The 23847-nt window shown below is 44.2% G+C and overlaps 1 protein-coding gene across 1 annotated transcript in view; it reads right to left on the reverse strand.

Moving 5' to 3' along the window:
• Window positions 1-23847, reverse strand: part of DLGAP3 (DLG associated protein 3) — a 62758-nt gene that overhangs the window by 6030 nt on the left and 32881 nt on the right. Inside the window, 3 exon segments of the mRNA XM_043574426.1 lie at window positions 15947-16032; window positions 16364-16677; window positions 16961-17174. Coding sequence (XP_043430361.1) covers window positions 15947-16032; window positions 16364-16677; window positions 16961-17174 — 614 coding nt within the window.

The raw sequence follows: 23847 nt of genomic DNA on the forward strand, positions 1-23847 counted from the left end.
TAGAGCTTATGGGAATACTAGAAGCACACTCTTTACCAATACTCCCAGCAGGGGGTCAGAAAGTGGCAGAGTTTCAGCAGGAGTCAGTCAACCTTGTGCAAGTGGTATTTTTCTTTAATTTTTAAAAATATTTGTTTATTTTTGAGAGAGAGACAGAGACAGAGCACAAGCAAGGGAGGGGCAGAGAGAGGGAGACACAGAATCGGAAGCAGGCTCCAGGCTCTGAGCTTTCAGCACACAGCCCGACGCAGGGCTCAAAACCATGAACTGTCAGATCATGACCTGAGCCGAATTTGGTTGCCCAACCGACTAAGCCACCCAGGCACCCCGTGCAAGTAGTATTTAAAAGCAGCAGTGTAAAGCACCTGGCTGGCTCAGTCAGTGGAGCGTGCGGCTCTTGATCTGGGGGTTGTTAGGTTCAAGCCCCATGTGGGGTGTAGAGATGACTTAAGAATAAAATCTTTTAGGGGCGCCTGGGTGGCTGTCGGTTAAGCGTCCAGCTTCAGTTCAGGTCATGGTCTCACGGTTCATGAGTTCGAGCCCCCCCACCGGGCTTTCTGCTGACAGCTCAGAGCCTGGAGCCTCCTTTGGATTCTGTGTCTCCCTCTCTCTGCCCCTCCCCAACTCACTCTCTGTCTCTCTCTCTCAAAAAAAAATGAATAAGCATTTAAAAAAAGAAAAGAATAAAATATTTTTTAAAATTAAAAATAAAAATAGAGAATAAAACCAGCAGTGTGGGACATGATCACCTAAGAAAAGAGCAATGGAACAGAGATGCAAAGCCCTGGGGAACATGGACATTTCATGAGTGGATGGAGACAATGTAGCCCCAGAGGCATCTAAGCCACAGAGGAAGAGGAAGAAAACCAGGGGAGAGTCACCTAAAGGCAGAGAGAAGACAGAAGGGTCTCAAGAAGGAATGAGCAATTGACATGGAAAATACAGCCAGTTGAGAATTAAAGGTGTCTACTGATTTGGCAATATGGAAGCCTCGGGAGACCAGGGCAAGAGCCAGTTTGGTGGAGCATGGAGGCTGAGGCAGATGGCAGGAGGTTGTCAGGAGGTGGAGAAAACTAGCCAAGGCAATTCTTTCAAAAAGGTTAGTTGAGAAACGAGGAAGAGAGAAAACAGTATACCTTTAAGGGAGCGATATTTTGGCTATTTGTCAATTGTATCTCAATAAAGCCGGGGGGAGGGGAAGAGAGGGATATTTTGTCTAGAATGGTTCTCCCATGCCATATCTTGACAGGAGAGAACCTACAGGGGAAGCAGCATAATGGTCAAAGAGGTCCACGTCCTAGCTCCTGGAACCTCTGAATAGGTTACCTTCCGTGGCAAAAGGGACTTTGCAGATATGGTTATATTAAGTATCTTGAGATGAGGAGAAAAGTCTGGATTATCCTGGTGTGTCCAATTTAATCACAAAGGTCCTTATAAGTGAAAGAGGGAGACTGGAAAGTCAGAACCAAAGGAGATGGGATGACAGGATCAAGGCTGGAGTGATGTAATGTGGGGACTCAACCTGCCATTGTGGCTCTGAAGACAGAAGTGGGCTACAAGGCAAGGAATGTTGACAACCTCTATAAACCAGGAAAAAGTGACACAATGGATTCTTCCCAGAGCCTCCAGGAGTCCTGCCAATACCTTGATTTTAGCCCAGTGAAACACAGTTCAGACTTCTGACCCCTAGAAAAGTAATATAATAAAAATGTATTGGGGCACCTGGGTGGCTCAGTTGGTTAACTGTCCAACTCTTGATTTTGGCTCAGGTCATGATCTCACCATTCATGAGTCTGAGCCCTACATTGGGCTCTGCCAACGCTTCTCCCAAGCGAGAAGCCTGCTTGGGATTCTCTGCCACCCTCTCTCTCTGCCCCTCCCTCCTACTCACATGCATGTTCTCTAAATAAATAAATAAGTAAATAAGTAAATAAATAAATACTTTTAAAAATTTTTAAATGTATTCTTCAATGCTGCTAAATCTGTGATAATTGATTATAGCAGCAATAGGAAACTAACACAACCTGTAAAGAAAAACTGATTGGAGAGGAAAGAGGCAGTAGTCAAAGGACCAAACATAAGGGCAATAAATAATAACTAACATGCTTTGAGCACTTAGTGTGTGCTAGACTTAGCATTTTGCATAAAAACATGCTAAGTCCTCAAAAACAGTCCCACGATAAGAGTGTCAGTATCATCCCTACTTACAGATGAGAATACTGAGGCTTAAAGAGAACAAGTGGCCTCTTAAGATTAGACCATTATCGGGGCACCTGTGTGGCCCCGTCAGTTGAGTGCCCAACTTTGGCTCAGGTCATGATCTCACAGTTTGTGAGTTCAAGCCCTGCGTTGGGCTCTGTGCTGACAGCTCAGAACCTGGAACCTGCTTCAGATTCTGTGTCTCCCTCTCTCTCTCTGCCCCTTCTCCCACTCATGCTCTGTCTCCATCTCTCTCTAAAAAATAAATAAACATAAAAAAAATTGGGGGGAGGAGGGTGCCTGGGTGGCTCAGTCAGTGAAGCATCTGACTTCAGCTTAGGTCATGATCTCACGGTTCATGGGTTCGAGCCCCGCATCAGGCTCTGTGCTGACAGCTCAGAGCCTGGAGCCTGTTTCAGATTCTCTCTCTCTCTCTCTCTCTCTCTCTCTCTCTCTCTCAAATAAATGAACACTAAAAAAATTTAAAAAAATTTTCCCATAAACATATGGCCAACTAATCTTTGACAAAGTAGGAAAGAATATTCAATGGAATAAAGACAGTCTCTTCAGCAAGTGGTGCCGGGAAAACTGGACAGCAACATGCAGAAAAATGAACCTGGACCACTTTCTTACACCATACACAAAAATAAACTCAAAATGGAGTTAAGACCTAAATGTAAGACAGGAAGCCATCAAAATCCTCAAGGAGAAAGCAGGCAAAAACCTCTTTGACCTTGGCCACAGCAACTTCTTACTCAACATGTCTCCAGAGGCAAGGGAAACAAAAGCAAAAATGAACTATTGGGACCTACCTCATCAAAATAAAAAGCTTCTGCACAGCAAAGGAAACAATCAGCAAAACTAAAAGGCAACCAACAGAATGGGACAAGATATTTACAAATGACATATCAGATAAAGGGTTAGTATACAAAATCTACAAAGAACTTATCAAACTCAACACCCAAAAAACAAATAATCCAGTGAAGAGATGGGCAAAAGACATGAATAGACACTTCTCCAAAGAAGACATCCAGATGGCCAACCAACACATGAAAAAATGCTCACCATCACTCATCATTAGGGAAATACAAATCAAAACCACAATGAGATACCACCTCACGCCTGTCAGAAAGGCTAACATTAACAACTCAGGCAACAACAGATGTTGGCGAGGATGTGGAGAAAGAGGATCTCTTTTGCACTTCTGGTGGGAATGCAAGCTGTTGTAGCCACTCTAGAAAACAGTATGGAGGTTCCTCAAAAAATTAAAAATAGAACTACCCTACAATTGCTCTACTAGGTATTTATCTAAGGGATACAGCTATGCTGTTTCAAAGGGGCACATGCACCCCAATGTTTCCAGCAGTGCTATCGACAATAGCCAAAGTATGAAAAGAGCCCAAATGTCCATTGATGGATGAATATATACCAAGAAGATGTGGTGTGTGTATATATATATATATATATATATATATATATATATATATATAATGGAATATTACTCAGCAGTCAAAAAGAATGAACTCTTCCCATTTGCCACTACCTGGATGGAACTGGAGGGTATTATGCTAAGCGAAATTAGTCAGAGAAAGACAAATATCCTATGACTTCACTCATATGAGGACTTTAAGACATAAAGCAGATGAACACAAGGGAAGGGAAGCAAAAATATAACAACAGGGAGGGGGAAAAACAGAAGAGACTCTTAAATATGGAGAACAAACTGAGGGTTACTGGAGGGGTTGTGGGAGGGGGGGTGGGCTAAATGAGTAAGAGGCATTAAGGAATCTACTCCTGAAATCATTGTTGCACTATATGCTAACTAACTTGAATGTAAATTAAAAAATAAATAAAAATTCAAAAAAAAATTTTTAAAGATCAAAAACAATTTTTAGTACAGTCTGGTCGTGGAGACCAGCTCTTACAGCAGTACACTCCATTGCCTCCCCAGGATTGTGGGAGAGGGGCAGCTTTAATCAGGAAGAGGAGTGCCCTAACCTCAGGCAGGACTGATGGCAGAGGAGGGAAGGGATGCAAATAGGTGGGGGTCGGTCCAGAAGTGGAGAGAGGTCCCACAGATGACCCCAATCGTTACAATGAAGTGAGTGGGCTGGATATTTGGGGGTGGGGGGGTCGGGGGAAGAAATGTGAATGAGCAGCTTTAGGGGGACGCGGCCCAGCAAAGTGGTTAAGCGCATGCTCCCTGGAGCCAGACTGCCTGGATCCAAAACTCAGCTCTACAGCTTGTGCCTCAGTTTCCTTGTCTATCAATGAGAATGATCACAGGATTCTCGTGAGATAATATATGTAAAGAACTTAGAACAGCACCTGGCCTACCCATTGTAAGTGTTAGCTATTGTATGGAGGCAGGGAGGTTTATAGCTCTCACTGAAAAGAAAGGGAGCTAGACAAATACAATAGTGGGAATGTAGCACTGAGAACCCAGTGAGGGATTGTAGTTATTAATTATTGTGATTGCTGCTGATCACTTCCATCTGTTCTCACAGGGCATTCTGAATAAAACCTCTTTTGTACTCCAAAGCACATTGTATTATAGTTAGTTATTTGCATTTCTGTCTCCCTTATAAATAGAGCCATTCCTCACATAAACGTTGGCTGAGTGGTTGGTTGGTTGGTGGATGGGTGGGTGGGTGGGTCGGCTGGTTGGAAGGAAGGATGGTAGAGACCACTAATCATCCCCCAATATCCATCCTCCCTTTCTTCCTTAGTAATAGAATACCACAGTTTTAAGCTGGACACATGGCCACTTTGAATAACGATTCTCTTACCAGTCTCCCTTGCAGCTAGGGATAGCCATATAGCTAAGGTCTAGCTCACAGGATATAAGCAGAAGGGGTATGTGCAACTCCCAGGAAATGTTCTTAAAAGGAAAATGTACCCTTCTTTGTTCCTTCCTCCTCCCTGCTGACTGGAATGCAGATGTGATGGCTGGACTCAAGCAGCCATCTGGGAATATGAGATGGAAGCCAAGTGCTAAGGATGGAGAAGTAATGAGATAGAAGAAGCCTGGGTCCCGACACTGCACAGCACCTACCAGCTCTCAACCTAATCTCTCTAGACTTCTTGTATGCAAGAGGGAAATAAACTTCTGTCATACTGTGGGTTTTCTGGAACTTACAGCCAAACCTAATCCTAACTCTAACAGATGAATTTTCAGTCCAGGGCTTATGTCCCTACTTAATTCTGTTCTTGGCAGTATTTGCTGTGGTCTCACCAATAGCTGTAAACACAGGATATAAACTGGCTTCAGTTGTGAATCATCACTACTTCTTAACAATGCCTGTCACAATATTTTCTCCCTAAGCTTTTTTTTTTAATTTTTTTTTACACTTTATTTATTTTTGAGAGAGAGAGAGACAGAGCACAAGTGGGGGAAGGGCAGAGAGAGAGAGAGAGAGAGAGAGAGAGAGAGAATCTGAAGCAGGCTCCAGGCTCTGAGCTGTCAGCACAGAGCCTGATGCGGGGCTCGAACCCACAAACCGCAAGGTCATGACCTGAGCCAAAGTCGGACAATTAACTAACTGAGCCACCCAGGCGCCCCATCTCCCCAAGCTTTTTTTTTTTTTTTTTTTTAATTTTTTTTTTTCAACGTTTATTTATTTTTGGGACAGAGAGAGACAGAGCATGAACGGGGGAGGGGCAGAGAGAGAGGGAGACACAGAATCGGAAACAGGCTCCAGGCTCTGAGCCATCAGCCCAGAGCCGGACGCGGGGCTCGAACTCACGGACCGCGAGATCGTGACCTGGCTGAAGTCGGATGCTTAACCGACTGCGCCACCCAGGCGCCCCTCCCCAAGCTTTTTAACAAGGTTGAGGAAGCCTCCCCCCTCGAGCTCTTTGGGGTGACAATGATCACATTCCTCATGATTCTGGAAGTTGTTACATGGTTACTTCAGGGAGACATTTCTACTGTGATTCTCTAAGGGATAACACAAAGGGCTCTGGGAAGAAACTGGTTTATCCCAAGAGACACAGCGTCCAAGGAATGCTCAGCATTCAGGAGTTGTCAAGAGGTTTTGCCAGGAGTATTTGGCAGCAGGCTGGCGGGGGTGTAAGGAGGGAACTGGGCAGGGAGGGGGAAGGGCAGTGACATTTCAGCAAGGTACACCTATTGTACTGGCTCCCTCTCTGAGAAAGCAGCTAAAGGCTTATATATATCATCAATCAGGGGCCTTGAGTCCACCACCCCAGCCTGGGGACTAAGACAGTAACAGGTGGGGCCAGGGTAGGAGATTTAAGAAGAGCAGTGGCCGCATCCACATCCAGGGCTTGTGGTCAATCAGCAGTGCATTGCTTTCGCATGACTGCTCTGGGAGTACAAATTCATGAGGATGGAAACCTCCTTCCCAGGGCTCAGGGGCTTCTATTCTTTCAGTACATGCCATTCCCAAGGCCCCAAAGTCAGAAATTACCATGATGCTAAGGAAAGGGTGGGGTGGGGTGGGGTGGGGAGGGGGCTGCCTTCCTCCCATAGAGTTCTCCAGGTGGCCCTGTTTGGGCACAACTGGGTATAAGTAGGGTTGTTAGATAAAATACAGGAGCCCCTGTTGAATTTGAATTTCAGATAAGTAACAGGTAATTTTTTAGTATATCTCATGCAATTTGGGGGAACTCCATATACTAAAACCTCTTCATCGTTTATCTGACAACCAGACTTAACTGAGCATTCTGGTGTTTTTTGTTTATTTTGTTTTCTTTTTGCTAAATCTGGAATTTAAGACAAGCTCTTAATAGGAAGGATCTACTGGTAAAAGATAGGAGGGGATTCCCATAGTTAGAGTTTGAAGCAAAGCTCATATGGTTTCTATGTTCTTAAAGGGCCCCAGGAATAGTCTTCTAACATTTAGCAAGGTCATGTGATACATTCTTTTTTTATGTTTATTTTTATTTTTGAGACAGAGCATGAGTAGGGGAGGGGCAGAGAGAGAAGGAGACAAAGGGTCCGAAGAAGGTTCTGTGTGCTGACATCAGCGAGCCCATTATGGGGCTCAAACTCATGAACTATGAGATCAAGACCTGAGCTGAAGTCAGACACTTACCCAACTGAGCCACCCAGGCATCCCTGTGCATTCTTTTTTTTTTTTTTTAACGTTTATTCATTTTTGAGACAGAGAGACAGAGTGTGAGTGGGGGAGGGGCAGAGAGAGAGGGAGACACAGAATCCGAAGCAGGCTCCAGGCTCCGAGCTGTTAGCACGGAGCCCCACGCGGGGCTCGAACCCACGAACCGTGAGATTGTGACCTGAGCTGAAGTCAGGCACTTAACCGCCTGAGCCACCCAGGCGCCCTCCCATGCATTCTTTTATCCTGGCCCAGAGTATGCTGGGTCTGGGTAGACAGGTGCTGTAGGATGCCCTAAAACAGCCCTGGTAACTGTTTCTTAAGTATGCTCCCTCCCACCACAGGGACTTAGCACATACTGTTCCTTCTGCCTAGAACACTCTTATCTCCCACTTCCACCTAGTTAAACTGTATTAACCATTCATCGAGATCTCTACCCAAATGTCACTTCCTCAGGAAAGCCACGCCAAACCCTGACTAGGTCAAAGCCCCCTACGATACACTCTCAACTGTGCACATACCTCTCCTTTGTGGTACCACCACAGCTGTACCTCTACATCATTTATGAGCTACTCAGATTTAACATGGCAGTATGCTTCACAGGGCAGGGGCTGTCTGGTTCCACTTACCTTTGTATCCTCAGTGCCCAGCATAGTACTTGACAAATAATAGGGGTCTAATAAATATCTGTGGACAAATGAATCTTAGTTGGGGGTGCAGCGGAGATGGAACTGAAGAAGCACCCACAGCCACCCATCCCTGTGTAGTTCTAAGCCAAGTCACCACGGTTATGGGCAACTGGAAAAAACCCACCGGCAACAGGTCTAAGGGGCAATAAATCTGAACTCTTCACCCAACAGGTTGGCAGGGAACACACTGAAAGGCAGAAGAGGAGAGACCTTTCCTTTCTGGCAATTTCTAAAACCAATGGGCAGAGAGAGATGACAGATACCGGGGCCAGTGAGACAGGAGTAAGAACAAGAGAGTCCAAGAAAATGGGGCGGCAGCAGGTGGGGGCTCCTGGATGTCTGCCTGGAAAGGCTGCTGGTAGTCATGGCTCGCTTTTATGTACCATTTGGGGCATGGTGTGTGGTAAGTCAGACTTAAAGTGCCAGGGACATAAGGGACACAAAGGACAGTGCAGGTGGATAACTAAGGATGCCTGCAGCAGACAAGCAAGGGAGCCTGGCCAGAGAGATGCGCCAGATTTCTTCTCTCCCCACCTGTCACCCCCTTGGATTCCCAGCACGATCACCTGTCCCAGGCAATTCAGCTCTTTAGACATTTATCCAACACCTTCTCCCCCTCACCAGCTCACCCCACCAAGACCCCACGAATACCTACACAAGAGCAAGAAAGACCTCCCCTCAGCCTGTCCCTGTCCTTCCATGACTTTGCTCCAAAATGCTTCTCAAATTGGTCCGCTTCTCTCCATATCTACTGCTATCAGCCTAGTCCAGACAACTGATCAATACGGCAGACTGAACTAACTTGAAAAGCTCCCACTCACACACACACTGAAACACAGAGAAGTACTGGATAAAATAAAGTCAAACGGTGTTTCTGCTATAGTGCCAAGCTTGAAAATAGAAAGAGAGAAATCATCAGGTACTAGAGACAAAAAGGAAATTCAAAACCTAAGAAGTGAGAGGGAATCTAAGCCAAGTGAGCCACAGGAATAGTGGGCCAGACATATGCTAGAGGCTAGATGGTAATGCTCAGGGAGGAAGAGAGGAAAGCCCCCAAACCTGTGCATCCTGGGGAGCTGGAAGGAGACCCCATGTACAAAGCCAGCAGCCACGAAGGGTCATTTTACTTACAAACGTGGACTAGAAAATGCAGGTCATGCTTCAGAAATGTGGCCTGGAAGTCCGTTTTGTGTGTGGGTATGAGTTACAGTGAGTGCTAGCACTGAAATCCAGAAACCTCAAGAAGAGACATGGACTCTAAAACTGGTCCCAAGCTGAAGCAGTACTTCAGCACAGAAAACGCTGAACGCATGAGGACGGAGTGGGCAGTAACAAGTAATAATGAACATGTAAGTTGGTCTAAAATATGCTTGTAAATCTAAACTATTAGACCATGAAAGATATAAGAACAGCTGCTTTAGCAGAGTTTTTTTTTTAAGGAGGTATAGTCAAAATACTAGACAAATACAACATGGAAGATGGGAAGAGGGAGTTAAGAAGGAAATTAAGGTGTTCCAAGCTTCTTGGTGTTTGCCCATGAAGGGTAGAAATACTCACTGGTTTTAGACTTTAGTAGAAAAATATGAAACTAAGTATATTTGCTAAACATTTGAGGAAAATCACTACTAAAATGTAAACTTCCAAAGCAGTAGAAGGAAAAAAGAAATAAAGTAAATTTGATCAGTTCAATAGAAGGCAGAGAAGTAGGAGAGGAGGAAAGCAACGAAAAAGCATGACGGGGTGCCTAGCTGGCTTAGTCAGTACAGCATGTGACTCTTGATCTCAGGGTCATGAGCTCAAGTCCCATGTGGGGCATAGAGCTTACTTTAAAAAAGAAAAAAGGGGGGGGGTATAGAAAAGGCATTGTTAAAGAGATAATAAAAAGAAGTCCAAATAAATGAGTAATCAATATATATGTATATGTATATGTATATGTATATGTATATGTATATATAGAAATAGACTAAATACATCTACTAAATTTTAGCCCCACACTGCTTACAAGCAACAGATCTAAAAAGGATATAAGGGGGGCGCCTGGGTGGCGCAGTCGGTTAAGCGTCCGACTTCAGCCAGGTCACGATCTCCCGGTCTGTGAGTTCGAGCCCCGCGTCGGGCTCTGGGCTGATGGCTCAGAGCCTGGAGCCTGTTTCCGATTCTGTGTCTCCCTCTCTCTCTGCCCCTCCCCCGTTCATGCTCTGTCTCTCTCTGTCCCAAAAATAAATAAACGTTGAAAAAAAAAAATTTAAAAAAAAAAATAAATAAATAAAATAAAAAGGATATAAGGAGGTTGAAAATCAAAGTATGAAAAAGGAGATTTTGGAAAATTAACCAAAAGAAAACAACCATAATGATAAAATCAGGCAAAATAGACGTCAAGGCAAAAAAACATTAGTAAGGATGATCAGCAGCCTATTTAATGATCAAAGGGGCAACCCACCAAGAAGACATAACAATCATAAGCCTGAATACTTCTAAGTAGCACTCTCAAACTGAAGAAAAAACTAATAAAAGTACCAGGGAAAATGACACATCCACAATCATGGTGAGACATTTTTAATACAACTCTCTCAGAACTGGCTAAAAAATTTAAACAAAAATGAAAGCTAAACATTTGAAAAATATAATTTAGAAGTCTGACCATTTATATAATAAGTGTATATATGAGAGAGGAAGTCTCAACAAATTTTAAGGAATAAAAAATATACCGAATGCATACTATTACCACATGCAGCAAATTTAGAAATTAGTAGTGGAAAGATAGCTCCCCACCACCCCCCACAAAATAATTTGGAAACTAAAACAAAACAAAACAAAAACTTGTAAATAATTCATGGAATTCACAGGTGAAAAAGGAAATTAGGATAAAAGTTACAAACTATTTAGAACTGAACAATAAAAATACTGCATCTCAAAATTTATGAAATACAGTTATAGCAGCATAGTTAAAAGGAAAATTTATAGCCTTAAAAACACATGTTACAAAATAAGAAATAGTGTTCAGGAAACTGTTAAAAAGTCACAGAAGATAGGAAAAAGAAAAATAATAACACAAAAGTAAAAAAAAAAAAAAAAAAAAAGGAAACAAAGATAAAAAAGAAAGAATAGAGATGCTAATGACCCAAAAGCTAGTTTTCTTAAAGACTGATAAAATATAACTTTAAGGGGCACCTGGGTGACTCAGCTGGTTAAGCGTCTGGCTCTTGGTTTCAGCTCAGGTCATGATCTCCCGGTTTGTGAGTTTGAGCCCCACATCGTGCTTGGGATTCTCTCTCTCTTCCTCTCTCTCTCTGCGCCCCCCCCAAAATAAATAAATAACTTCTTCTAAAAATATATATATCTTTAAAATGATAAACTAGGGGCGCCTGGGTGGCGCAGTTGGTTAAGCGTCCGACTTCAGCCAGGTCACGATCTCGCGGTTCGTGAGTTCGAGCCCCACGTCGGGCTCTGGGCTGATGGCTCAGAGCCTGGAGCCTGTTTCCGATTCTGTGTGTCCCTCTCTCTCTGCCCCTCGCCCGTTCATGCTCTGTATCTCTCTGTCCCAAAAATAAATAAACGTTGAAAAAAAAAAAATTTAAAATGATAAACTATACAAACCTCAGACAACATTGATCAAGAAATAGAGATTGGACATACATATATGGTATTAGGAATGAAAAGAAGGGGCATAAGCTACAGATACAATAAAAACTTATAAAATTATAATACTATGACAAAGAATATTTGTGCCAAAAATGTTTTAAAACTGTCATTTTGGGGTGCCTGGGTGGCTCAGTTGGCTAAGCATCTAACTTCAGCTCAGGTCATGATCTCACAGCTTGTGGGTTCAAGCCCCATGTCAGGCTCTGTGCTGACAGTTCGGAGACTGGAGCCTGCTTCCGATTCTGTATCCCTATCTCTCTGCCCCTCCCCCACTCATGCTCTGTTTCTCTCTCTCTCAAAAATAAATAAGTGTTATAAAAAATTTTTTTAAACTGTCTTTTTTTTTTTTTTTTGTATAATGGCCCATTTCTTAGAAAAATATAAATCACCAGAACTGACTCAAGAAGAAAAAGAAAACCTGAATAGGTCAATAACCATGAAAGAAACTAAAGCTGTAGTTCAAAAAGTTTCTCCTAGCCCCAAAGGCATCAGGCCTAGATAGTTTTATGGGCAACTTTTACCAAAACGTTAAGAAATAGATAATTCCTACTTTACACAAATTGTTCCAAAGAACAGAAACACAGATAAGGCTTCCAAACTCATTTTAGTACTCCAGCATAACCTAAATGCCTGAACTGAATAACAACAATAAAGCAAAAACCGTCATCTAATATCACTTATGAACACAGATATAAAAATCTTAAAGTAGGGGCACCTGGGTGGCTCAGTCAGTTGAGCATCCAAGTTCATCTCATGGTTCATGAGTTCGAACCCCATATCTCGCTCGCTGGTGTCAGCACAGAGCCCACTTCAGATCCTCTGTCCCCCCTCTCTGCCCCTACCCCACTCACACTCTCTCTCTCAAAAATTAACCCAAAAAACATCTTAACGTAGTAGCTATTCAAAAATCCAGTAATGTATATAAAAATAATACAGCAAGACTGTGACAAAAGCCACTAGAGTTCTGTATGTCCATTCTTCTCTTTGTCTTTAGCCAGAAGAACCCTGATTTTCAGCAATGTGCCCTGCTCGTTGTACATTGCTTCCCAACTAAGACTATACATCTCATAGCCTCCCTTGCAGCTAGATGCCACATGATGAGGTTTTAGCCAATGTGATGTACCTGAGCATGTCATATGTAATTTTCAGAAAGTCTTTTTTACAAGGAAGGACTGTGTCCCTCCTCTCTTCCTCCTTGGTACTTCTCAGAATACAGATAGGACTGGCTGGAGCTTGGGCATCAGCTCCTGGGAAGGAGGCGATGCACAGAGTGCAAGACCAGCAAGATAGAAAAAGCCTGGATCCTGACACTGCACTTCTACCTCCAGGCCTTTCTTTTTCTAAGTGAAGGAGAAACTCACTTAAGATACTATTGAGGTTCCAGGCACCTGAGTGATTCTGTCAGTTCAGCGTCCGACTTTGGTTTAGGTCATGATCTTGCAGTTCACAAGTTCGAGCCCCGCACTGAACTCTCTGGTCAGCACAGAGCCCACTTTGGATCCTCTCTGTCTCCCTCTCTCTCTGCACCCCCCTCAAAAATAAACATTAAAAAAATTTTTTTAAAGATTCTATTGAGGCTCTGCTACTTCCAGCAAAACTTAATCCAAACTGACATAGCATCAAGCAGGGTTCATCCCAGGAATGAAATAATGGATCAACGTGGAAAATCTATTAATATAATTCACATTACAGATGAAAGGAGAAAATCTATGATCATCCAAGTAGATTCTGAACAAGCATGCAATAAAATTCCAGCTCATTTTCTATTTAAAAGGAAATAAAAATGAAACTTCTTAGCCAACTGGGAATAGAAGGGAATTTCCTTAACCTGATAAATAGTATCCACCTAAAACTGTACCAAACATCACCTAACTTGTGAGCAGGATTTGAGAAGATAACCACCAATGTCAGGAATGGGACAAGACTGCTACACTCCACAGTGAACTAGAAGTCCTACACAATGCATTATTGCAAGAAACAGAAATTAAAAGAATACAGATTTAAAAGAAATATCCTTATTTACAGAAGACATGATCAACTATATAGAAAATCCATCATGATTTTCAGACAAACTACGAGTCCTAATAGGAGACAGCAGCTAATCTGCTGAATACAAAAATCAACGTATAAAACTTTATAATCTTCCCGTGCACTGGTAGTGCCCAATTGGAAAATAAAATAGAAAAAAGAGGTCCTCTATGATGCAAAAGGCTCTATCACCTTTCTTCTGTATCAGGAAACATTCCTGCTTACTAGACTCCCCATACTCACTATTATTTCCCTCAAGTTCATTCTCCACTTAGCAGCTAGTGATCTTTTGTAAACATAAATTAGATCCTGTCATGCTTCTTTCACCTTTTAATGGCTACTCATTAGTTATAATTAAATTCCAGTTCTTTATCATGCCCGTGCTCTGCATGACCTGACCTCTGCCTATTCTCCAATCCACTCCCTCACCACTGCCCCATCTCGTTCCACACCAGCCCCAGAACCTTCTTTTGGTTCCTGATGCATGTCAAACTCTGTCCTGCCCAAGTGCCTTCACATATGCTATTCCCTCTTCCTGGTACCCTTCCACCAACAATCATCACCTGAGTATTCCCAGTCAATCCTTGAATTACCCACTTACCCTAAATAAGATCCCTTCTCTCTTAGATTTTTTCTTTCATATTCCCACCATAACATGTAATAATATCCCATTACATATTACACCATAATGCATGATCATATTTCTTTCTGTGGAGTATTTATTCACTGCCTTGGTTCCCTTCCAAGCCATAACTTCTGTGAGGGCAAGACTCATGTCTTTGATGTTTCCATGAGCCTTTAATAGGAACAGTCATATAAGAGATGCTCAATGAGCATTTTCTAAATGAATGAATGAATGAATGAAAGTTTACTGATTTAGCCAGAATCTCAGTAGAATGTCTACTGCACTCTTTCCAGGATTCAGGCTTGTTAGGAAGAATAGGGGGACCCCCAGGGGTCTCACTGGATGAGGGACCAAGAAGCCTTATAAAGGAGTGAGTGTGGGTAGTGGGTTTGGTTGATGGTCCACAGAGTAGCATTAGAGTTGGGGGAAGAGTTCTGAACACAGAGCTGCCTCCCTCCATGACTCCTACCCCACCAATCAGGAACTCAGGTCATGGACTTGTGAATTGGGTTTGCCATAAAGCGCTCCTTTCCTGGGATCTTTGTGGAATATTAAGAGTTTGGAGGACAGTGGCTTTCAGGAGCAATGGAGGCAACAAGGCAGCTATTGATCACTCTTGGTGGAAGCATTTACAGCCTCAGGAGCATATGGAACGGCAGGGAGCTGGAGCGTGCATAAAGAAAACTGGTGCAGCCCACAGGAACCCCACGACTTGATCAGGCACACGCGCGCGCGCGCACACACACACACACACACACACACACTACTCCCAGGGGTTCCCAGAAAGAGCTAACAGAACTTTAGGGGAGGTCAAAAGGCCCAACAGTGGCAGCTGGGAACAGCTGAAGGGGCTGCTACTAAGACTCTAGCCTTATTCTTCTAGTGCGTATGGCCTGGACAACACAGATTACCATGAAACTCTTGCAGCCACCGTACTTAGGGCCACTGGCCTGGTGGCATTGCAGCCCAGAGGGCAGATGGGCCACTGTGGCACTGCCACATGGTCATTAGAGAAAGCATCTTCCCATAGGGAGCCAACAACAGAGGGACTCCTCCCAGTATCCCCTCCAGAGCTGAATGCTAATTTTTCAGCTGGAAATTAAGGAAGCAGTGTTTCTGAGGCCACCTAATGCCAGAATAGTGGCTGCTGGTAATTCTACTATCTTGGGTACACCACAGACTCAGGCATGTAATAGGTACCCCTGACTGGTTAAATGCTTGTGTGAGCCAAGTGAGGAGGAGTATTACATTTGCCAGAGGCCCCTGAGAGGCAATCTTCATGTTTATTTGTTTCTTTTTGAGCTCACATACTTGTACACCACAGGTCATAAGGAGGGATTAGGAAAATCCTGCTATCCCCCATAAAGGACAGTTGTTGGAGGCCTGCTCAGCACCTACCTGTTACCTCTCCCTACCAGCCCCTTCCTCCAACCACTCCTGTCGCCTCGGAACACCTGGGACAGGCACGGGTACAAGGAGAACTCACTTTAGATCTGATGGCTGCCCTGCTGACATCTCCGAGGGTAACCTCTGTGGCTGCCCAGACTCCTCCCCATTAGGAGGGCTCTAGTCGCAGTCCAGAAAGAGAGGGTGTGCAGGCAGACCGCACCAAGAAGGGCACTGTGCAGCCTCCTCTCCTCTTCTCCCCCAAGGAAGCCTGAGATAGCCCCACCCAGACCTACCTCTTGTCCTCTTCCACCTGAACACCAATGGAGTGGAACTCTCTTCGACTCCTGTTCTCCGTGTCCGAGTCCGAGATAGTCTCCACCTGGCGGCAGGGTAGCGGGAGTCAGTGGCCGGGGCTAGACAAGGGACACAAGCTCTCCCCAGGCAGAGGGGTGAGCAGAGGCTGAGCCCCAAGCCAGTGGGCAGATTCTGCAAAGACAATCTGACCCAACAAGAAAAGAGACCCAGGAGGTCAGAGGCATGGTACTGGCAACCAGTAGAGGCGATGGCTCCACGACAAGTGACAAGGGAGTGGGCCGGGACTGGTTGTAAGGGCCCTGTCGATGACCAGGCACAGAGCAGACCAAGGAAAAGGTCAACCCATCCCCACCGGCCAGGGCCTGAGCTTGCTTCGGCGCCTCGTCTTGCCGTACCTGCACCCCAATGGACGGCCGCCACTTCCGCTGCCGCGCCAGGCTCCGCAGCTCCTCCCTGCCAGGAATGGTCTTGATGATGAGTGTAGGGGGCTTGGGGCTGGCCCGGGGTGGCACCGGAGCCAACTCCAGGGTGCGCGCGCCCATGGCCGGGCCGTCCAGCCCGTCCGCGGAGCTGCAGCGCCGGGCGGGGCCCTCGGCGGCCGTGAAGCTCTCGTGGGCGGAGTCGGTGCTGCTCTGGGCCGTGATGGAGATGCGGGGCGGGGCCTGGCTTCCCGGCGGGATGGGGGACGGGGCCTTTCTGAAGTTGAAGGCTGTGGCCGGAACGCAGAAACGCAGCGGGTGAGAAACTCGCGTCCCAGCGGGTGTCTTGTGGCCCACCGCCCCACACCCACGCGGTGCCAGAGGAGGCAGCAGGCACGCGTCCTCCAAGCGCTGCTACGTACAGAGCCGAGGCTTGTTCTCCCCATCATGCGGCCCAGAGAGGCAAGCCAGCTGCCCAAGATCACACAGCACAGCTGTGACTGGGGCCAGCGCCAGAACCCAGGGCGCTCTCCAACCTAGGGCCGGGCCGGGGTGCAGAGAGGGCACACTCACAGGAGCCGGGCCTCCCTGAGACAGAGGCAGGGGCAGCAAGGAGGGGCAGGCAGTCGTCGTCTTGAGAGCAGCCGGCCTGGATGGCCCGGAGGTAGCTGTGGCTCCGCATGCGGAAACAGCCGGGCAGGTCCAGGGCGTCCACTGCCTGGGACTCGAGTTCCCCAAACACAGACCCGCACACGGCCTCCAGCTGCTGGTTCAGCTCCTCACTGAGCTGGGGGCAGGGGGTAGGGAGGATAGTTACAGGGGTGCTGGGATGAAAGCGGGTGTCTCTGAGGCGCATTGCCTTAGGAATATATCTGGATCTGCAGAGACTGCCTCTGTGTGACGCTGGGACGAAAAGAAACCCTCACTCTGTGCAAAGAAGAAGGATTGAGGATCCTATGTCCTGTGCGGCTCTCCAGGCCTGCCTCCACTGTCTTGGGGTCTGTTCTTTACCCTAAATACTTCTCCTTCCACCCCATCTATGCCTCTCCCGGACACCTGGGACTGCCTCATCTTTCTCTCCACCTACAGCCAGCCCCTCACATTTCTCTCACCTAACCCAGAGGGAGAGGACCAGGGACATCCACCCTCCTGCCCAGTATGGAGGTGGGGAACTGCAGGGAAGGCAGTGCGCGCCTTTTATTTTATTATTTATGATCCATTACATTACAAAACTGATTGCACCCTATAGAGATATATATACCATGGGGCAGGGCAGAAATTAATGGGTAAGTGACGGAGCAAAAGTTTTTGTTTTGATAGTTTGTGGTACAGAATCCATGGTGGTTTTAAAAAAATTAAAGCAACTAAGAAAAAAAGCAAAACGAAAATTCTGTTCATGGAACCGTGTCCCCTAGCACTGCACTAAGACTAAATGTACCGCAGAGATTGCAGCATCGTTCGTATTATATGAGAAAACTGGCACAAAGGAAAAATAAAGGTAGGTGGTCCAGGGATAAGCTCTACACCCAGAGCACAGGATGAGTACAAGTTTGACCCTGAGCTTCAGAGCAGCCAAAGCATCAAGGAGTATAGCCTGCAGGTTGCCTGCACAGGCTACAGAGCCAGACCCACCTAGACTCAGATGTTGGCTCTGCACCTTCCTAGCACTAACTACTTAAAGCTTTGGGGCCTCAGTTTTATCACCTGCCCAATGAGAATGATAATGGTACCATCTTCATAGGGATATTTAGGGGACTCAAAGAAAAACATGTGGGGCATTTGGTGCAGGTACTGGTACATCCTAAGCCTTCAGTGGATGACATGTGAAGGTCTCAGGACCTACCTGGAAGCAAGCCACTGCTCATGAGAACCACAACTATTCCCTGTTATTGAGCCCAAGAGAAATCCCCCCATGAGTGATTACGTAGAGACCATTGGAGGAAGTCATGGATAAGGTCCTCGGTAGCATCCACATGGTAAATATGACACTAAGTGTCCCATGGCTGCATCTTGTGACATCTCCCAGGAGATTCATGACATATTTATGTGCAATCAACAGATAAAGTAGTGGCTTGGCTCACGTGTAAAATGCAACTTGACATTTCCATAACTCCACCTCCAAAGCATAACATGACGTCACTAAATTCTACCTCAAATTGAGCAGAAATTTCCATCCAATTCTACTGATCTTAATTTGCCCAAACTAAGGCTCAGAGAGAGCCGATGAACTGTCCAAAGATGCCCAGCTTGTAAGTGATTTACCAAAGTTAAATGCCAGGTTTCCTGGCTCTTTTCCCAGGCTGACTGAGCATCAGAATCTCCTGAGGACCTTGTTAAACCTACCTTAACTCAAGCTCCACTCCAAGGATCTGAACCCAAGGCTCTCTACCCATATGCCTCTCTTTGCTTTGGCTGCTTCAAAGCTCAGGGACAAAATTTTGTGAAAATTTGGATTCAGTGGTTCCAGTGTGGGCCCAGTAATCAAAAAGGAGTGTCTGGACTTCTTTCTGCGGCTTGTTCTAAAGTAACTTCATTAAAAATAATAATAATAAAATAAAATAAAATAATTTCATTACAAGTGTACAGAAATCACAGGTCATGGAAAAATCAATCCAAGATCCTGTAGAAGTTAAGTTCTGCCATGTTTGGCACAGGCCACACTTCTGTGGCAGCTGTGGTTTTCATCATGGCTTCTGCAAGTTTCCTATCTCTGGACCTCTGGGGTACCAAGGACCAGTTTTATTTCCTAAAGCTCAGAAGCTGATCTAACTCCTGCTATTTCTAGGCCAGGCTCAAGATACTCCCCAACTAGAACCAATCCAGCTCAGAGAGTCCCTTCTGGGGCATAGGAGAGTTGATCTAACTCCAGTAGAGAGCATTCTGGATACCACAGATGGAAGGAATCTCATTTTGCAGCTCATCTCTGTATCTCCAAGCCTCTTCTGTGTGTAAAGTTCTAGACATAATATCTGGCATATAGCAGAGGGTCTTAAATCACAATGACAGTACCTTTCAGAGGCCTCTCCTTCCCAGAGTCTCTGAAACTCTTGAAATCCCAACCATATGCTATTCCTATGACCAATTCTATCCAAGGCAGACAGAGGGAAGGTGAGAAACTCCCTGGGGACACACTTTCTATCTCTACTGGCCAAGAGGAGCTTCTGAAGTGTTTCCACAAGGGACCAGGACCTAAGGGAAACACAGACTTGTATAGACTCCCAGAGGAATATTGCACCGGTGTTGATCTTTACTGTATTAGAATTATAAAATTGTAACATTGTGCTGTGAATTCTCCTATTATCCCTGCACTGCCTTCCACCCTGTTTCCCCCAACCCCCACTTTCAGTAGAGTCAAAGTCAAAGAATCCTCTTAGAAAATAGGAACCTTAGCCTTTTTCCAAACCAGACTCAGAATCGGTAAATATTTCCCAGGGTGTGGGATATTTAGCAGAAAACGCTTTGCTTGGGTCTAACTGAAATTGTCCATGCTAGAGTTGGCAGGTTCATCTGGGGGCTACGCAACATCCTCTATAGTTTACCTGTGTCATTTAGTTTAGCTAACCTTGGAAAACACTCCCATTTCAAAACACTCTAAAACATTGGATAAAATATAAGAAATGTTTTATATGCATAGCTGAGCTCACAAGAAAGCACGATGTGTCCCCAGGGGACAAAAGCAAAGAGGAGACTAGAAAATCAGAATATTAACTGTGTGAGTCAGGGCTGCAAACAGCCCAGGGGCGGTGGAAGGTGGGGGTGCAGGTTGCTGGTCTCAGGGACTAACGGGTTTAGGTATTAACACTCACTTGGGTGTGGGAGTAAGGCGCTGGGCCCACATGAAACACAGCATTGGAAATGAGAACCTCCATAAAGGTAGGAAAGGGGAAACCTTTCATGAAAAGTAGACTAAAAAAAAATTAATTATCAGCACAGGATGATAATAGGAAGCTAGTCTGTAATCTAGGCACTAGAGGGAGGGAGAAGTAGGCCAATGTTCTAAGATTTTTGTAGCCACAAGCTGGTCTTCACATAGATACAGGATTCTGTCTGCATAGGCCTGGGTGACAGACACCTCCCTGCAAATTAAAAATTAACATAAAATGGTCCCAGACCAAGAATAGTCTAACAGAAGCGATTGCAAAGTATTTTCTGAGGAACAAATTTCTAACCCAGGCTGTTCAGGACTGTCACAGATAAAGTTCCACTGAAGATGAGTTCATACCAGACCATGTGGTACACTACCCACGACACAGCCCCTAATGATGTCCACCTCCTAGCATTAACACCCTTGTATAGTTCCCTCCTCTTGAGTATGGCCTATACTTATTGTAATACATAGAACATGGCGGATACAATGGAATGTCACTTCTGAGATTAGATTACAAAGAGACTGTGGCTTCCATCTCAGGCACTCTCTCTCAGAGTCTTTGCTCTGGGAGAAGCAAGCTGTTATGTTCTGAGTAGCCCTATGGTGAGTCCCACATGTCAAGAAACTGATGACTCTGGCCAATAGGCACTGAGCATCACATGGCAACAGCCATATGAGTGAGTAAGGAAGTAGATATTCCTCCAGTCAAGCCGTGACATGACTACAGCCCTGACCAACATCTTTTGTTGAAGCCATGTGAGTCACCTGATCCAGAGGGTACCCAGCTAAGCTGCACTGAGATTCCTGACCCACAGAAATGGTGAGATAATAAATATTCGTTGATTTAAGACACTATGTTTGAGGATAATACGTCACACAGCAATAGAAAACTAAAACAAACTGTGACATAAACAACTAAGCTTTTATTGAGCTAAGCCATTGAGAATTCAAGCGTCATCTGTTACAGCAGCTCGTGTTACCTTAGCTAAAACAGATTAGCTTTTAAACTATGTTTAAAACTTCTAAAACTTAAAAGATAAAACTGAAAATATAAGAGAACATAAACTTTGAAAAGAAGACTAGAAATATTTAAAAGAAACCAAACCAGCTTTCCAGAACTGAAAAAAAGTCAGTCAAATAAAAACATAATTAATGAGTTAAATCGTAGATGAGACACAACTGAAAAGAAAATTAGTGAATCAGAAGATACATCTAAGGAACTTACCCAGAAGGCAGCATAAAGAGGCAAAGAGATGGAAAATATGAATGAGAGGTTAAGATGCATGGAGGAAAGAATAGGATCTTGCAGTTCGTGGATTCAAGCCCCATGTCAGGCTCTGTGCTGACAGCTCAGAGCCAGGAGCCTGCTTTGGATTCTATGTCTCCCTCTCTCTCTGCCCCTTCCCCACTTGAGCTGTGCCTCTCTCTCAAAAAAATAAAATAAAATAAATAAACATTTTTTTTTAATCTTAAAACAAAACAAATAATAGGAGCTCCAGATGAAGGAATAGAGAGAATGTAGAAGAGGCAATATTTGGAGATAATTATACTGATGGAGAATTTTCCACACTTCTAACTTCAAGCATGACAGAGTGACAAGCTGGACAAAACTGTCAAAAATAACTATTTCCTCACTCTGAAAATCAGTCAAAGGTATACAAGAAAGAAACATATACATGAAAATTACTGAACAGCATGAGTCTGTGGTGGCCTTGCCTGGGGCTGCTCCCATTACTCAAGTTCCCAGCTCTATCAGTTGCAATAGTTCAATCAGGGTGAGGCAGGCTGTGAAAACCAGCTGCTTCATTGCCACTGCCACTTAATTTGAGCTCACTTAATTTGGAACATTGTCAGGTATGGTATCAAGAACAGGGGGGGAAAAATAGAGCAGGAATAGCCAGCAGCACTGCTAAGCTGAGATTTCAATGCTGTTTGGGACAAGCAATGGACTAAGAGATGAGGCAGAGATTTAACAGAGAAGTTTCAGGGGATGAAACAGCTAGAGAAGGTTTGATGAGCTCTCCACATATCTTGAGTTAAGTAGGGGTGAGTGCATACACAGCAGAGACCAGAGACGTCTTGAGCTGCCCACACCTCCCTGGCCAATGGGACCTGTGCACATGTGCGGAGATAACACAAGAGAGACTGGCAAAAAGAAAAATTCAGGGTAGGCTTAAAAAGAGCCTGAAGTTTGTACTCCCAAGTCCACACACACAACCATAAGCAGAGAGAAGCCTTTCTGGCTTAAGGTTTTTGAGCACAATCTCTGACCAATCTCTGGCTGAACACTAAGCTATACAGACACAGGACAACTCTTAGGAAGGCAGGCTTAAAAATAAAAACAAGAAAGAAAAGAAATTTAGTGAATACATCAGAGGCCACGTTTAGCATGGAAGACAGATTTCACAGATTTAGTCCAGGGATTAACAAACACATAATAAACAAAGCAATAACAATCAAGGGGTAAAGTAAGAATCCAGAGTTGCTACAATATGCTATCTAAAATGTTCAGAATATAACAAAAAAATCATGAGACATGCAAATAAACAAGAAAATATGAATGTTCCCAAATGTTTGATCTACAGACAAAAACTACAAAGCAGCTATTACAAATACGTTAAAAGAAGTAAAGTAAATCATGTTGAAAGATTTAAAAGAAAGCACAATAACTTCATGAATAAAAAATCACAACAAAAAGATAGAAAAAAAAATTTTTTTTAAACCAAATAGATATTCTGGAGCTGAAAAGTACAATAACTGAAGTGAAAAATTCACCAGAACGGCTCAGCATATGAAATAATCAGTAAACTTAATCAGTATAAATTATCCTATCTGAAGAATGGAGAGAAAAAAATAATAAAAATAAACAGAACTTCAGAGACCTACAGGACAATAACAAGTAAAGCAGTATACATGTAATGGGAATTCCAAAAGAAGAAGAGAGAAAGGGGAAGAAAAAGGAACAAAGAAATAACAGCTCAAAACTTTCCAAATGTTATGAAAAATATTATTCCGCAGATTAAAGAAGCTCAGCAAATTCAAAGTAGGTTAAACACAAAGGGATCCATAGCCAGATACATTACAGTCAAAATGCTGAAAGCCAAAAACCAAGAGAAAATCTTAATAGCACAAGGGAAAAACAATTCATCACATACAAGAAAACAACAATATGATTAACAACGGGCTTTTCATCAGAAACAATGAGCGCTAAAGGCAGTGGAATGGTATATTCAAAATGTTGAAATTAAAAACTGTCAGCCACTGGGGCCCCTGGGTGGCTCAGTCGGTTAGGGGTCCAACTTCGGCTCAGGTCATGATCTCACGGTTCGTGAGTTCAAGCCTCGCGTCGGGCTCTGTGCTGACAGCTCGGAGCCTGGAGCCTGTTTCGGATTCTGTGTCTCCCCCTCTCTCTGCCCCTCCCATGCTCATGCTCTGTCCCTCAATAATAAATAAATGTTAAAAAATATTTTAAAAATAAAATAAAATAAAAACTGTCAGCCAGGAATTCTATATTCAGCAAAATTATTCTTCAAAAATGGAGTAAAATTAAAGATGTTTCCAAATACATATAGACTGAAGAATTTGTTGCAGA

This window comes from Prionailurus bengalensis, chromosome C1, assembly GCF_016509475.1.
Source record: "Prionailurus bengalensis isolate Pbe53 chromosome C1, Fcat_Pben_1.1_paternal_pri, whole genome shotgun sequence".
NCBI classification, from domain to species: domain Eukaryota; kingdom Metazoa; phylum Chordata; class Mammalia; order Carnivora; family Felidae; genus Prionailurus; species Prionailurus bengalensis.